Here is an 18,168-nt window from a genome sequence, read left to right as displayed (position 1 = left end):
CTTTGCTTTCAGTATCTGGTGTGACCCCCTTGTGCAGCAATAACTGCAACTAAACATTTCCGGTAACTGTTGATCAGTCCTGCACACCGGCTTGGAGGAATCTTGGCCCATTCCTCCGTACAGAACAGCTTCAACTCTGGGATGTTGGTGGGTTTCCTCACATGAACTGCTCGCTTCAGGTCCTTCCACATTATTTCGATTGGATTAAGGTCAGGACTTTGACTTGGCCATTCCAAAACATTAACTTTATTCTTCTTTAACCATTCTTTGGTAGAACGACGTGTGCTTAGGATCGTTGTCTTGCTGGATGACATGCCTTCTCTTGAAATTCAGTTCATGGACAGATGTCCTGACATTTTCCTTTAGAATTCGCTGGTATAATTCAGAATTCATTGTTCCATCAATGATGGCAAGCCGTCCTGGCCCAGATGCAGCAAAACAGGCCCAAACCATGATGCTACCACCACCATGTTTCACAGATGGGATAAGGTTCTCATGCTGGAATGCAGTGTTTTTCCTTTCTCCAAACATAATGCTTCTCATTTCAACCAAAAAGTTCTATTTTGGTCTCATCTGTCCACAAAACATTTTTCCAATAGCCTTCTGGCTTGTCCACGTGATCTTTAGCAAACCGCAGACGAGCAGCAATGTTCTTTTTGGAGCGCAGCGGCTTTCTCCTTGCAACCCTGCCATACACACCATTGTTGTTCAGTGTTCTCCTAATGGTGGACTCATGAACATTAGCCAATGTGAGAGAGGCCTTCAGCTGCTTAGAAGTTACCCTGGGGTCCTTTGTGACCTCGCCGACTATTACACGCCTTGCTCTTGGAGTAATTTTTGTTGGTCGACCACTCCTGGGGAGGGTAACAATGGTCTTGAATTTCCTCCATTTGTACACAATCTGTCTGACTGTGGATTGGTGGAGTCCAAACTCTTTAGAGATGGTTTTGTAACCTTTTCCAGCCTGCTGAGCTTCAACAACACTTTCTGAGGCCCTCAGAAATCTCCTTTGTTCATGCCATGATACACTTCCACAAACGTGTTGTGAAGATCAGACTTTGATAGATCCCTGTTCTTTAAATAAAACAGCGTGCCCACTCACACCTGATTGTCATCCCATTGATTGAAAACACCTGACTCTAATTTCACCTTCAAATTAACTGCTCATCCTAGAGGTTCACATACTTTTGCCACTCACAGATATGTAATATTGGATCATTTTCCTCAATAAATAAATGACCAAGTATAATATTTTTGTCTCCTTTGTTTAACTGGATTCTCTTTATCTACTTTTAGGACTTGTGTGAAAATCTGATGATGTTTTAGGTCATATTTATGCAGAAATATAGAAAATTCTAAAGGGTTCACAAACTTTCAAGCACCACTGTAACGTATCCAGGTGAGTCACGGCATCGTTACAGATTCTTCTGGAAGAGCAGTTACTCAAACACTTCGAATCAAAGTTGAATTGTACTCTGATAGGTTATGACAGACTATGTTTGACAAACTTTGATTAGCATTAGGCCTACATAAATTACTTTTTTGCCCAGTCCATTTGGCTTCTGTTAAAAGCATGAACAAGAGACTGTAAGAAATAAATCAAGTCTCAAACAATATTAACAATCTTGCACTACAGAATATCCAGACCAAAGAATGCTTTGCTGCTCTATACAAAATAGAGCACAAACAAACATCTTATTACAACCACCTTTATTTTTATTTATTTTTTTAAACAGCACTCTGCCTCCAGTTAGACAGAGGAGACTGGAGATTTCCCCAGTACTAAATGCACCAAGGACTAACATGAGACATAGAAAAAAAATCAAATATAATACAGTCGATTTAAAAAAAATCAAACAAAACAAAAAAACCTTTAAAGAATGACAAAAAATAAAATTATAAAACAATGACTTTGAGCACCTACTCAGCCTTTGGTGGTGTATAAAGGCCTTTTATGCTAGAAGTGAAGGTAGCAGAATGTCTTTGTCTTCTGTTTAAAAAGCATTGTACAGTCACGTATTTACATATACTCTATGTTACAGCGCGCTCTCTCTCTCTCTCTCTCTCTCTCTCTCAGTAGCTTGTGTTGTGGCGCAGTGCTTTTTCAGATATCTAATGTAAGTGTTCGCCGCCCATTTCTCAAGGAGTATAATATAAATTATACAAGTTACAGTGTCTGTGATTGTGTATACATTATTTACCTTTGGAGGCATGAGTATGCAGTGAATGTCAGAATAAAACTCAGGTTTGAAATGTAAGAGTTGGTGTTACCAGGAGGAGTGCATGGTTTTTGGATAATGTAGATGGGGTGGTTCAGTAAGGCCATTATCAGCCCGTCCTAAAGAGACAAATCAAGTTTAATCTTGAACTAAAAATTTTACTCAAAAGTTGTCTTTTTAAAGGCATTTGGTTGCAGGGTTAAGCTTAAGCTAGGGCCGAGCGAGGTTGCCCTGGCGTTTTTCTCTGATTGGTCCAGCTAACCTTTTGTTTTTCACTGGTGAGGGCCCACTAGAGGGCAGGCGTGAGAGCGGACATCATTGTGCTTGTGTTGGGCCTCATCCATGTCTAACAGATGGCCGTTGACTGAAACGTCCATGCAGCCCGTGTAGAAAGCAGAGACCGGCGTAGATACCAGAGAAACATCTGCAGAAAGAAACCCAAGTGTGTACTCAGTACATTAGTTTTGATGCATATCTAGTTAACTGCTGTATTGCAAAATGTACCAACCTGGCAACCCTCCAATAAATGTGCTATATGACGACGAGAGGTCCAGAGGCTCCAAGTCCTCCACAGACTCCGTGAAGCCCAGCTGCCCATCCACCTCCAGTATGGTGCTGTTGCCGGCCACAGTCACATTCACCGTGTGTGTCTCCCAGTCACACGGATGGACTGCAGCACTGGCCACAATAACATTGCCAAAGGACACCAATATGTACTGTTGAGGGAACACACAAATAAAACGCTGCTTAATTTGAAAATGCATTTATGTGGCTGGTTACAGTGCACCAACTGGGTACTCTGGATTTACCTCGGGAAACGGGTATAGAATGAAAATGACTCCGATTTCCACAGCTGATAAAATAATCATTCTGACTGAAACTGATCTTTTAGTTTATTATTTATGAAATGCTTATAAATGTGGTATGAAGTCCCAATAGCAGTACCATTCAAATAAAGCCTTACAAAACTTCAAATGCCCATGGATAACATTAAAGATTAGCATACACACACACCCACATCTTAAATCAACCAATTATGTGACTTATGAAGTGAATTGGTTGGACCAGCTCTTATTTAGGGGTTTCATACGAAAGGGGGTGAATACCTATGCGCACTCCAGATTTCTGTTTCTTTCCTCTTATTTTGTCACAATAAAACAATTTGCACCTTTAAAGTGAGTGATGGTACCATTTGATTTACACAGCATGCCTAATCCCTCAAAAATCCATTTTCAGAGCCTAATCTAGGAATTTGAAAATAGGGGACAGATCCCTCACTAGTTGTAGAAACAGGGGACAGAAAATATTAACATGGGTAAAAATATCCCTCATTTGTTCCAGTTAGTGGGGACAGAAAAATAAGTAATACATTGGTAGATATTTTCAAGAGTACATCTAAACACAGAACAGTTTTATTATCTCATCTCATTATCTCTAGCCGCTTTATCCTTCTACAGGGTCGCAGGCAAGCTGGAGCCTATCCCAGCTGACTACGGGCGAAAGGCGGGGTACACCCTGGACAAGTCGCCAGGTCATCACAGGGCTGACACATAGACACAGACAACCATTCACACTCACATTCACACCTACGGTCAATTTAGAGTCACCAGTTAACCTAACCTGCATGTCTTTGGACTGTGGAGGAAACTGGAGCACCCGGAGGAAACCCACGCGGACACGGGGAGAACATGCAAACTCCGCACAGAAAGGCCCTCGCTGGCCACGGGGCTCGAACCCGGACCTTCTTGCTGTGAGGCGACAGCGCTAACCACTACACCACCGTGCCGCCCACAGTTTTATTAATAAAACTAAATACATGTAACAAACATTCATATCAGATGTTAATCTATATATTATAATTATGACACTATACATATCCTTTAATACAGTGATATGAAAACCATATCAGCAAACACTTATCCACAGTTTATAGTATTGCACAAACATTATGATCAGATCTGAACTTTAAAAATGTAAAGATTTTAGATCAAAAACTATATGAAGAATTATATACTGCAAAACCTTACAAATATGACTAGTTTTCTGTTATATTACTAGGTTACCGTTTTACTATAAAATCATGTGACTAGCCTATTTTTACCAGTTTGACCACCAGTAGTATAACGTTGCATTTCAAATATGACTAGGTTAATATTACATCATTTGATATAGTTAAGTCTAAAATCCATGTAGTGTTGCCACTATTAATTAATAATAAGATGAAAAGTCTGACTTTCTGAATAAAATAAAATCACTATCAAATATTTAAAAATGCTATCATATTTGTTTTGTTCAGACCACCTTTCATGAAAGTGAAAAACATTAAAGAATCTACCCATGTTTAAACTAGATTGACATTAATGACTGGAGATAATCTCAAAATTTAGACTTCCTAAAAAGTATATAATCTCTATCATTTACAATCTTACAGTACCTACAATTACACAAGAACAGATTAAATATATTTCATAATATTTTTAAATAAAACTTACATAATACCAAACATTATCAAACTAATTGTATACTGGCATTAGGAAAATAATATCAAATTCAAACTTCAAAAACCATTATCAGTCAGAATCAAATGACTTAGTATGTCTTCACACTGTCATATAATTACTCCAAGATCATATTTGTACACAAACTTATTGTTATGTTTGGATAAGACAGAACGATATGCCATATGCTTTTGGGTATTTTTAAAACACTTCACACGATTGGTCGAGATGCACTGTCTTCCGGTTCAGTGACCAGGGCTTGAAATTAACTTTTTTTCTTTGTGTCCCCCAGTGGTCCTGAATTCTGTGTTGTATTGTCCCGAATGGAAGCAATAGTGTCCCCATTTTTTTCCTCTCTGAAATAACCAGTGGTTAATATTATCATATGAAGTTACTATTATATTTGTAACTATGCAATTTTGAACCCTTTATATCATTTTTACAATAAGTCACAAGACACAAGCGACACATGTCCAATACATCATCTACTTCAAAATTACAGTTGTTGCATTTTCAGTTTATTAAACTTTGGCGATCTCACTGTATGAATAGATACCCGTTTATTTAAAGGGGCCAACTAGCTCATTCAGAAAATGTTTCAACTCCCTACATCTGCAGTACACTTTAGTTGAAAATAAGACCCCTTTTATGTTCATTTCATTTACTTATACCTTGAATATCTGTTGGCACTTATAAGGCCAACTTATCATTTTCACCATTACCGTTATCCATTTTTATGAACTTTCCGTTATCCATTTTTATGAACTTTCCATTACCCATTTTATGAATTTTCGCTGCCGAAACGTGGGTGCAAATGTTAGCAACATCAGCATAGTGGCAGGTCCGAGCCTAGTTGTGTTGCTGACTGACTAAACTTTCTGAACTAGAAAGACACCAAGAAAACTCACTTATTCTGTTGAACGGTATCTTCCGTCAATATCATCCACATCATTCCTGTTGTATTTTATAACGTGTCTAACAGTGTTCATTAAGTTCATTCAGTTGCTAGCGTTGCCTGCAGACCAGGCGATGACACTTTGGATCCTGAAGGTCCCGGAGACGTTATATCTGGGCTTTCAGTTTCTTCCCCGCGGTCGGTCCGCTTCAACCACTTAAGCATTTTTGTTCTGGCAAGAGTCGGCGCAGCGTGTGCAGTAGCAATTCCATTCCAAGTCCATATAATGCGGACTCCGGCCGAAGATTCTCGAACAGAATGCGCTGCTCTGTAGCCTACTGATGCAGGTGCATCGAAAGTGTAGCTACTATGTATTTTTCGCTGTTAATGTTTTAAAATTAAAATTGACAAATTAGCTGAATGTCTACGTATGTGTTACGGCTTTGTAAATAATATTAACGTAGAACTTTTTTTCTAGATCTATTTTTTCCATTGTCCCGGGATTGTCCCAGATATGATAATTTTGTGTCCCGATGACATTTTTTTATGGTCCCCGGGACGTCGGGACACCGTTAGTTTCGAGCGCTGTCAGTGACCAATGATATAATAGTTCACAAAACTGTTTTACCCGCTAAATAAACCATTCGGAATACTTCGGTCCTTTCCGATATTTTCCGATTGGTGTGTAAACTATGCTATATTTACCGCAGTGCTTGCTAGCTGGTGCTGACAAATTGATACGCACAAGATTCAGTAAAACACGACTACACGCCCTCTACTTATAAATGCGCGACAAAATGAATAGATACGCGATATCGCTCTCGTGCCCAAAAAGTGGATGTGCGACAGACAGATAAAAAACGCGCATTATCACGTAATTACGCGCCCTAGATTAGGCTCTGATTTTAATGCAACAAAACAGGACAAACACCAAGGGGGATGAATACTTTTGCAAGACTGTATGTAATATTTTACACACACACACACCAGTGTGACTAAACTGACTGACCTCTTTCCATTGCTTAGTTCCAGAATGGTAGTCAGACAAGGAGATGGAGAGAGGCACAGTATCCTGTCGAATGAGTGCAAACAGAACTCCGGCTGTAGAGGCTGGCCGTATGGTCAGTTGCACACCGAGCACCTGTGTATCGCCTGCGTAAGATAGTGAGTTCAATGACTGGTGTCTCCCACTCTCTTCCCTCATAAGCACAAATGTGGCTCTATTAAAATCAACTAACCAAGTATAAATGTACCTGTATTTAAGATAATTAACATATTTAATGTGACTGTAAATCAGGAAACACTGAACACACCATGGCTGTGATTGAAATAGGCGAACCCATGGCCTGGGAAAAAGGAGCTGTGATCCTCAGTGGAGTAGCACTGCATGCGTTCGTTGTGGCGAATGGTCTCCTGGATAGATGTGTCTTCATCAGTCAACCAGTGCCACTCTTTCATACAAGCGTCTAGACGTGGGTTCATCTGAAGCAAATATACACAGAGACAATGTCATAAAGGGACAAGTTAAATTAATGGGTCATACAAGACCAGCCAAATGTTTGGGTTTTAGAGCAGCAGTGTAACAAGTGCACATTTCTACCAGAATGATACTTCTAATAAAAAATAAATAAAACATCCCACCCTGTTGCATTAATCCCTATTAGTGTTACCTATTACAATATGGAAAATCAGGACTTTTAAGCAGACTGTCACAGGACAGAAGAGTCTGAAATGTTGTCTGTCCGTCCAAATTTCAGCCCATACATGTCAACCTATACGGAATGTCCGTATTTTATACGGATTTGATTCAATAAACGTAGTATACGGGTGTACAAATAAAGATATACGGATTCTTTTAAAAAAAACTTCAATATTTATTTAGAGCTATAATCAATTCCCACGATGATAAAAGAGCGCAGAACATTTACAAACGTACTGCACACCACAGAAAGCACAGAGAGCCAGTAAAGAGTCTTATGAAATCGCACGTTATCTTGTGGTAGCGAGACTTCGTTCCACTTTTGATCATGCGCACACCGCATTGCGAGAATCCCGCCAACCGGGAAGTAACATTTTGTTTGAAAAGCGTATTTCCACCTGAGCGACTTTCAGTAGCGACTGAAAAGATTCTGAATGGGCACTCCGGCAAGATCAACACAGACACTTGCTGTGACATGCAGCCTAGTGAGGTATTGGTGCAGAGTGCTAAAAAAGCTGTCATGGAGTACAATTCAGAACATTAGAGTGACACTGTGTTTTTGTCAAACATTGGAGCTTTGTATTCATTCTGAAGGTTTATTGTTATTAATATTGAATAAAAAGTAACTTGGATATATCATTCAAATTTTAGGTAAATTATTTTAATTTGCATCTTATACGGATTTTATAAGGGAAATACGGATTTTGGAGGTTGGTTATGGGCAATTCCAGCGTTATGGACGTGACACTTGAACTCAAAATGGCAACAAATGACCCAGTGCATGTTTTATTGTCTCCCAGTATTTAAACAGGTGTTGCATATTTTAAGGCTGTACCATACTGGAGAAGTGATAGAACAAGAACAATTCCCATAGTACATCTGGGGCATGCCAGGAAATGACAATAAAAGATACGTTATGGATGTGACAGAAAAAGTATCACTTTTCTTGGGTGACTGTACATTTTTATCAAACTCTGTGAAATCGTAAACCTAATGTCGAAATGGAGATATCCGTTTGATAGAGGGGTCCAAGGTGAATATTAAAAAATCTTTGTTTAAAATATTTTGTATTTCATGCAGAGTTTCGGAAGGAAAAGTCAGCGTTATGGATGTGACGAAATTCCGTTATGGATGTGACGCTTCTGAAATAGACATGGCATATGTTTAGAAAATCAGCAATTTAACCACCATAACCCTTTGAAAAACTGTCTAAATATCAGCTAAAACTATCAAAGTTCTTAAATAATATTTAGGATGGCTATTGTTTTGCTGTTTTGTGGATTTTAGCATACATTTCTGTGGCTTGTGGCAATAATATAGAATTGTACATGATCAAAGTTGATTTTAGCTTGGGTTTTACATTATAAGAAAGAAAGACTGACAGTGACATATTAGGTTGGTTACAAATTGGTTCAACTTATTCACATCTGTAAAATACAGGCCTAGGTGAGATCTCTGGGAGTGGTTTTGATGTATTACATGTTGCTTTATTTTTGCATGGTGAGGTTGACATTTACATGGAATTGCCCTCATACAGGTTTGATTGACCAAAAGGTTGACATGTATGTCAGCCTGTCCGAACGACGGGCCAAAAGGCCCAGAACAATGCGGCTGGGGGTCCAGAGCCCTGGAAGCTGAAGGGCTTTAGATGCCTGGAGAGGCTTCTCAGCTATTTCCAGGCACATTTTTGTGATCTTCAAAGGCCAAGTTACACTAGGCATTAGTTGCTAATTACGGTACAAACTGAATATAATTTACAAGAAAATGTCAGAAGATTCAAGAAAAACATGCTTAAAGTTCTACCCAAGAAAACAGGAGCACACACAGGTCGGTGCCATGTCTAGGAAAAAAAAAAAAAAAAAAAGTATGGAGGGGGGCAAGGCTGTTCCAGTTGGTTACAACCAGGGGCGTGTTTAGCCTATTTTTGGGGGTGCTCAAGCACCCCCAAAAACGAACTCAGCACCCCCTAGCTCAGCACCCTCAAAAACGCTGCTTTTGGACGTAATTTTCAGAAATAAGTGCCCTTGCGCACTGCGCAATGAATGTGTGCGCGGGCGTGTGTGTTCTTGAATTCACCTGTTACGTGATAGCTCTATGAGCAGTAAAATACCTCTCCTCCCTGTGTCCCCTCTGATTGGGTTGCCTGTCCGTGCGAGTGCTTGCTACGACATGGTGTTTTTTTTTAACTGGATTCCATGCCGATGAGGAACTCGAAGTAGCACCTGAGTATTACTGGCATAGCGAGATGTGAAGGTACGGACTGGAGTTACAATTGTTAAACACAACACAATAATATGCATAATGCAATATTGAGGTTCCCTGGTCTATGAACAGAATGATAAAAATGACATTTATCATCCATAGAGATACTTTTGTGCAGAGCTGTACAAGTGCTACGGTGCTAGACCACCGTGTGCTAGTCAATTTTATTTAATGTAACAGAGTTTACTAATGTAAAATCATAATAATACACACTATTATTACACAATAACAATTACCACTGTTCAAAATGAATAGCTCCAACATTACAAATGCAGTAGTAGGTCTTGTTTAGTTAAAAATATAACGTAAATATTTGTGTCAGTGGTTGTAAATGTGTAGATATCATAGTTTATTGGGTCAGCTTCTGTTAAAACATTGCATAAGTCTAGTCTTGTCTAGTCTAGTCTTCATGTCTAGTTAAGTCTAGTCTAAATGCGGAATAAACGTGGAAACACTGTCGTTCAAGCCAGGTGCCTCTGTCAGCTCTGGGGGCTAAGCACCCCCAAAGATCAGATGCTAGAATCGCCCCTGGTTACAACTTACTGCTATTCATATATAAGTACTATAATAACACTCATGAAACATGGTCAGTGATGACTATGTTTATAATAAGTCTATAAGAAATTTCGTAATTAACAATACAATTCTTCTTACATAAGAGAGTTAAAACCGAGTCTGAGATTCCAAGTAACTTTGGAACAAAATGACTTTTAAAGCTAGACTGACTTTCAGATTTTTCAAGTTTAGGTCATAATAAGAATTTTCATTGACATCATATTTTTGTTTAGTGGACCAAAAGCTACTGAATTTGAATTAGACGTCCCATTTTATCCTTTTTTTTTTTAAGTAGAACAATTAATGAATTCAGGGTCACGTGGCCCTAAATTCGCCGCTATTTTTCCTGCTTCACCATGACCCAATTCAAGATACTACGTCATGCATCACGTGCTGGGCTTTCCCAGTTCACACAAGGCATTGTGGGATACAAATTTGAAACGGGAGAGAAAAATGGAGGATACAAATGAAATGTGAAAGACCGACTACAGTAACAAAGCGAGAAGAAAAGACATTATGTTGCGAAGGAAAGGAAACGCAGGACCAAACTAATAAATATCGGCGGTCAGCGAGCACCTCGGTGTGATCAGCTGTTTGTTTAGCGACAGAATGATGGAACCGTCAGTGCATGGTCAAGGTAAACCTGTAGATGGCAGTAATACAACACTGGATGCCAGCTGCCATAAAGCCTAAAGAAAAAGATGGTGGTAAACCTGCGCATGCACACACGGACTTCCTCTGTCTGCTTGACTGCGCAAAGTGAGTAATTTCATGCCCATTATTTGCTAGGGAATCCCCTCAAGTTAAATAACTCCCCAACCACAGAATGGCCTGTTTTTGGACACTGCAAAAATAATCATCACAATGACCAAATTTCAGAAGAAACTAAATTTCACCGATTTTATGAAATCGAAAGGCCACATACCGATAGCTTTAAAATGACTCAAAACTAGACATGGTAATATTGTTTGGCATTCAGAATCTGCTGAACTAGAACTTAGAAAACAGAAGAAAATAAAAACTCTTTAAAAATAAATCTACATCCTACAAAGCATGTGACTGTCATTCTTATTATGAATTATAAAAAAAAAAAAATGTATTAAAAAAATGCACATAACAACAACAGCATAACCACTGATTAGCAGTTTGGCACTTAACATAATATTGTACTGCAAAGTTTCATGTAACTTGAACTCTTAAAATCAACCAGATCCTGTCAACCCTAAAACACGAGTTCAACTGCATTGTGCAATTTAAAAATAAATAAATAAATAAATAAATAAAAACAAAAACAGTGAATACTGAGTGCATTATTATTGTCTTATTTAGTGTGCCACTCGGGGAGAGGGAGGGGCCTGTAAAGTTTGGCAAGGCTAGGACCATCGGTGGCCGAGTTATGAATTTTTAAAGTTGGTCCTGCGGGGGCCCCCACTTCACAGGCCATGTTAGAATGTATTCGCCCAGTGCAACATTTAGAAGAAAATTAGACCCATATCTTTACAATTTTTTTCATGGGCCATCCGGTTTGATGCTTTAGGACAAATGCTAAAATTACCGGTAAATGTCCGCCGGTCCAGCCTTACTGTTCCTACTTATTCAGGTGACATTGGGCATACCTAACAACCTGTTTCCCCCCCCCAAAAAAAAATCTGTCCCTCTGAGTTATACGTCGGTCCTGGGATCGAGATGCTGACCTCTTCTGCTCCTCGCACCTGCCTGATCCATCCTGGTGCCCTGTGTCTGGTTGGAGTCTCATTGCATCGCTCCTGTGGAGGGCGGCCGCATGTGGACAGTTGGGGGTCACGCCTGGAGGACGCTCTGGACTCTTGCAGTGGTGCTTTTGTGGCTGGGGACTGCAGTTGACTTGCTGACTTTAGGGCTGCAGTCATCGTGAATGGTTTTGCGGTCGGGTTTCCGTCAGTGGGGAGGGGGGTTTATAGCATCAGTGAAGCTGACTTTATGTTAGGACTGTTATAGTCATGTTGCCCAAATGAGGATGGGTTCCCTTCTGAGTCTGGTTCCTCTCGAGGTTTCTTCCTCATGTCGTCTGAGGGAGTTTTTCCTTGCCACCGTCGCCACAGGCTTGCTCATTGGGGATAGATTAGGGATAAAATTAGCTCATATTTTAAGTCGTTCAAATTCTGTAAAGCTGCTTTGCGACAATGTTTATTGTTAAAAGCGCTATACAAATAAACTTGACTTATTTCCCACACTGCTATTACCCAATGTCCTGTTTAAAAAAACAAATTTAAAATAAATAAATAAATAAATAAATAATGGAATCATTTGGCCTTTGGAGCCGTAAGCCTCCTGACAATCAATTGTGAAAAAAACTTCCAGAAACAATGCTTTATCAATGGCCTGGTGAAGCATACAACTTTTCAGTGAGCTGTGCCTCTTCATCCTAGCCTAGTAAACTAGACCCACCCGCCTAGCGGCCAAAAATATTTTTGCCTAGCGAATGGGTCTAGCCTCGCACCATATAAACAAAAACACCCTGGGCATCAAACCGTGCCCGCCAATCACAACGCAAGGTTTTTGTTTGGATTCTTTGGGCGGGCTTTTGCAGGAGTGACGACAAGGCTGCGTGACGCTGGAGAAAGCGCAACAGGAAAGATGGCTACCGCTAGTGAACAGCGCGCGTTTGACTCCGCTTTGGAATCAGTTTTAGAAGAATTAGACTTGGAGTTTTCGTTGAAACATGAGCAGGAAGAGGCTCTCCGCTCATTCCTTTTCAAGAAGGACGTTTTCGCTGTTTTGCCGACCGGCTATGGCAAAAGTCTGATCTACCAGCTGGCTCCGCTCGTAGCCAAAAGGATGGGGCTAGTTTGTGCAGTACGAAGAATTAATAAACAGCTTTGAAACATTACTTTGATTGTTTCTTATTTTCCCGTTATTTTAAATTTAAGGGAAATTATTTCACCAAACACCACTAAATAAAAACTCTCAAAAACAGTTTAAGCAAACCCTTGAAAAACACTTGAAAAAAAAATAAGAGTGTATGTTAAGTATGTGGTACAGACTCCAAACTTGTGGTCATTATCTCCAAACTTCTTAATATCTAGAACCTGTTTATTAATTAATACGCATTTTGAAAAATTATTTATTTCAAGGCCTCCCCCACTGCTTTCTGTCGCTCTGACTACGTCACAGTCACTGTTGCGCTGATTGGTCAGAGCGTTGGCCTATACGCACAGAGACAGTTTGAAAGACAGCGGTTTGTTCCTCCTACACCCGTCGGAAATGTCTATGGATCGAGGCCAGACTAAATATTCACATTTAGTATAGCCTGCCAGGCTATCTTCATCCAGCATGTTGTTCATTTATATTAACACACTCAGAAACCTATCCTCATCTGAACTCTGATGGCAAACTATTGGCGCTTTTCCACTACAAACGCGGCTGAGCCGTGCCGTGCTGAGTCGAGCTGAGTGGGGCTGTTGGAGTTGCATTTCGACTACAACCGCGCTGAACCGTGCTGGCTGGAAGTGGGTGGACACATTGGGTGGAGTTAGCGAAAGTGGGTGGACGTCACGTGATGTCGTTAAGCAGCGCAAACAGTGACATCAGTGACAGTGGCGGAACAAGTCAGAGCCGGGCCGGGGGCGGGGCAAATGACCGGGCCCTTTATTAAAGCTTATCATAACATCATTTTAGGCTACAAAATGTCCGCAACTGCGGTGTTTACCAATTTCAACACTACGGGGTGCAACCATGTTATTTAGTACATCAAGTCCTTCAAACAAACATGTAACTCAGAAACAAAAAACATTAGGATACTGTACATGGCTCATAATAACATCAATAGCCTATACTGCGCACATTATTTGAAGGGCATACGAATGAGCGCTCAGAGGTTGCAACGGTGACAGGAAGAGTCAGAAATAAAAGGAGGGCGGTGCAAACCTCACTGAATGCACTGTGTTTACCAATTTCAGCACTACGGGGTGCAACTATGTTATTTTGTACATTAAGTCCTTCAAACGAACATGTAACTCAGAAACAAAAAAACATTAGGTGACATACTGTACATGGCTCATAATAAAACATCAATAGCCTACTGCGCGCATTATTTGAAGGGCATACGACGAGCCTTGCGCTCCGCGAACTCGTCCACGATGCTCTGTATGTCACTGATTCAGTGATCTTTTAAGCGGTAGTCTCACGACCCGAATAGTAAACAATAAACATGGAGGACATGGAGTCGTTAGTGTTGCTGGTCTTGGTGCTGTGGCTTGTTGTCACCGACAACGCCAACAGATACTGGCAAGAGCGTATAGATGAGGCGAGGCGCATAAGGCTTCAGAAATTCTCGTAATTCGTAATTATTATTCTTCCGGGTTTGCGGTGTTTACAGATCTCAGCGCGCTCGCGGGGCGTGTGTGGGCATGTGAGGACACTCCTCCTCACCAATCAGTGCACAGGGGAGTGTCTGCTCACACCCCCAGCCTCAGTCGGCACGGCTTGGCTCGCTTCAGCCCCACTCCAAAACGGTGCGAGTTTTAGGGGCTAAGCAGGGCTGAAGCGAGCTGAGTCGTGCCGGTTTTTGGTAGTCGAAACGCGAGCCGTGTCGGGCTGAAGTGAGCTGAAGCGAGCTGAAGTGAGCTGAAAAAGGGTAGTGGAAAAGGGCCATATGAAATTTTGTGAGCCATTGACAGCATCCAGGTCACTGCTGGACATGAGGCATGTTCACCTGCCCATTTATGAGACATGGCTGCCTCCTGGTGGAGAGTGGGGGGAGGGAAAAAAAGGGAGCTCTACCCGTAATTCTACAGTTCAAAGTGGCTATCGTTTTTATGTATTCAGTGGTCGAAATACTTTTATCCAGTGTTCTGCAATATTGCAGAATGTCAATTTTGTTCTGCAATTTGGAAATATTTTCTGCAAATACACAAGCCTCCATACTACACCCTTCTCAACCTAATAATGCCTATATTTACATCATATCTAGCTTTACAACTCATAGCATTACTGTAATTCTTTATTCTCTCACTCTAGTTTTAATTTCAGTCTTCACAGATCCTTCTCTGCAGCAAAGTTATCATTCCATGATCCCTCCACAGGTCTTTCATCCCGCTCGCTCGGACACTACGGGCTACTACAACTTGAAGTATAACAACTAATTCATAAATGTTCTAGTAGTTCTTATCTAGTGTTTACACTGTTTATTTATACTGTTTAGTCTATGTCTAGTTTCTATCTAGAGTGTTTATATTGTTTGGTTTTTTCAATTATTCTATTTTATTTATTGCATTGCCTGTTTGCACCGTGGGTCAGAGAGGACTGAAATTTCATCTGTGCTGTATGTCGAGCATGTATAGCATATTTGACAATAAAGTTGACTTGACTCATCACACTCGCACATTATCCTTCCACACAGCATACTAATAAAGGGATCACCACAATAAAAAAATAGAACACAACTGTTCAAGAAACAAAAACATTCATCTTCATGTTACACGTCATGTTACATTTTGTCAAGATTACGTTTCTAGCTTGAACAATAGATTGTTACCCAGAATGTACTTCATTCAGTGTTTGCATCTGCAACCTGTAGTTTTAAATTGAAAGCAAGGTTTCAATTCTACACTCCGTTACATCTTACGATGATGCAAAGAATTGATGCCATTCAGGAATAAAACCCAACTGGCAAATGGAAAGACGTTTGGGTTCATTGTGTTTGCGTGGCTTCTAAAGTGCAAGGTCATGAACTGAACTGAGAACTACTGCAGGGGCTTCACTGCTCTAAACTAACAACAGAGAACTGGGTACAACCTAATCATGGCAGAACTGAGAGCTACAGAACTGAACCTATGAGCTTTCTCTTACTGGGCAACTGTTTTACTTTGTGCTAGTCTGCACCACAGGCAAGACAGCACGAGTAAAAAAAAATAGAACATGTACACAAAACATGTATTAGTGTAGCTTGGTATGAGAAAACAAAATATTCAAAAGTATCTATGAATAAAGGTAAAATACTGTTGCTGTCTTCAAAAGGGACATCAGTATAATTTTGCATGATTCAACAATATAACATATACAAACCTATACAATTTACCAATATATATGTATGCAACTATAACAGCAACTGTCTTCATTTTTGTCACCCTCACGGACGCGTGATCTGTCGCTGTTGTTGGAGTCACGCTGGCTGCCGATTTTGCCGAGATATGACAAAATCGTCCTTGTTTTCTTGGCGTTTTTGTCGGACTCTTGCCCTGAAGAAACAATCCTCTTCTTTGAAGCCATGTTTGTTGTGCAGCATTGAATTCTGGGAGATGCATGGCGGAAACTGCCGAATACTGCCAAGGTAGTTGTCAGGTCCTCCCGGCGGGTATTAAAAGTGACGAAATCTTACATCGGAAAATGGCAACTGCCCTTATTTGGTTGTCGTCACCTTTCGTCAGTATTACGTAAATGTTGCTCAACTTTGACCTGGAAAACGCCGTCAGGTTCGCGCGGCGCAGGTTTCAGTTTATTTACAGCGCCGCTAGTTTGCTAAATTGAGAACCATTGAATCCCGAGCCTGATTTTTTCATTCTGCAAAATTGCAGGTTGTTTAATTTTTCTTTTGCAATCTTGAAAATCATTCTGCAAAATGCAGACTGCAGACGGGTATTTCGAACACTGGTATTGTTTTTCCAATAGGACTTGCAATAAGAAGAAACAAAAGATGGTGCTTTTTATGATGCCTGGGACTGTTGTGTGGGAAGAATTGGGCTGTTCTAACAAAAAAACAAGCACTGCTGAGCTTGCAAGAAGTAGAATTCACATTCGTGACATTGTAGATCAACGGGCTGAAAAAAGTAGTTAGCTGTTCCTTGGTAAAACTTTGTCCAACGTTCTATTTTATGTCTTATGTTAGGGGATTGGAAACGGGGTTCAGGGAATAGGCTTACACTACCGTTCAAAAGTTTGAGGTCACCCAGACAATTCTGTGTTTTCCATGAAAAGTCACACTTTTATTTACCACCATAAGTTGTAAAATGAGGTGGCACGGTGGTGTAGTGGTTAGCGCTGTCGCCTCACAGCAAGAAGGTTCGGGTTCGAGCCCCGTGGCCGGCGAGGGCCTTTCTGCGTGGAGTTTGCATGTTCTCCCCGTGTCCACGTGGGTTTCCTCCGGGTGCTCCGGTTTCCCCCACAGTCCAAAGACATGCAGGTTAGGTTAACTGGTGACTCTAAATTGACCGTAGGTGTGAATGTGAGTGTGAATGGTTGTCTGTGTCTATGTGTCAGCCCTGTGATGACCTGGCGACTTGTCCAGGGTGTACCCCGCCTTTCGCCCGTAGTCAGCTGGGATAGGCTCCAGCTTGCCTGCGACCCTGTAGAACAGGATAAAGCGGCTAGAGATAATGAGAGGAGTTGTAAAATGAATAGAAAATATAGTCAAGACATTTTTCTGGCCATTTTGAGCATTTAATCGACCCCACAAATGTGATGCTCCAGAAACTCAATCTGCTCAAAGGAAGGTCAGTTTTATAGCTTCTCTAAAGAGCTCAGCTGTTTTCAGCTGTGCTAACATGATTGTACAAGGGTTTTCTAATCATCCATTAGCCTTCTGAGGCAATGAGCAAACACATTGTACCATTAGAACACTGGAGTGAGAGTTGCTGGAAATGGGCCTCTATACACCTATGGAGATATTGCACCAAAAACCAGACATTTGCAGCTAGAATAGTCATTTACCACATTAGCAATGTATAGAGTGCATTTCTGATTAGTTTAAAGTGATCTTCATTGAAAAGAACAGTGCTTTTCTTTCAAAAATAAAGAAATTTCAAAGTGACCCCAAACTTTTGAACGGCAGTGTAGGTCATCATGACATGGCCATATACTGTACATCACTGTCTAGTTCTGTTTTAGAAATTCTGCTGACAGTCAAATATATGATGAATGCTCTGGTCCATATTGACCTACTAAAAAGTGCTTTGTTTAAGTCACTGCAAGAAAGAAATCAGTGCTGATATACAAGTACAATACATAACACAGATTTATTTTTGTCTGTGCTTTTAAAGAGAAAGATTAAAGAAAGCAAGTGAC

General features: G+C 40.5%; 1 protein-coding gene across 1 annotated transcript in view; it reads right to left on the bottom strand.

The window, feature by feature from the left end:
• Positions 1-1,695: 1,695 nt before the first annotated feature.
• Positions 1,696-18,168, bottom strand: part of gas6 (growth arrest-specific 6) — a 56,580-nt gene continuing 40,107 nt past the window's right edge. Inside the window, exons 12-15 of the mRNA XM_060898660.1 lie at positions 6,926-7,094; positions 6,622-6,764; positions 2,728-2,935; positions 1,696-2,643 (exon numbers count right to left, since the gene is read on the bottom strand). Of these exons, the coding sequence (XP_060754643.1) occupies positions 2,492-2,643; positions 2,728-2,935; positions 6,622-6,764; positions 6,926-7,094 (672 nt within the window). The 3' untranslated portion in view covers positions 1,696-2,491. The remainder of the gene's footprint in view (positions 2,644-2,727; positions 2,936-6,621; positions 6,765-6,925; positions 7,095-18,168) is intronic.

The sequence above is a fragment of the Neoarius graeffei genome, chromosome 18 (assembly GCF_027579695.1).
Source record: "Neoarius graeffei isolate fNeoGra1 chromosome 18, fNeoGra1.pri, whole genome shotgun sequence".
Lineage (NCBI taxonomy): Eukaryota > Metazoa > Chordata > Actinopteri > Siluriformes > Ariidae > Neoarius > Neoarius graeffei.
Note: the sequence above shows the minus strand (reverse complement) of the source record. Positions and strands in the feature narration are given on the sequence as shown.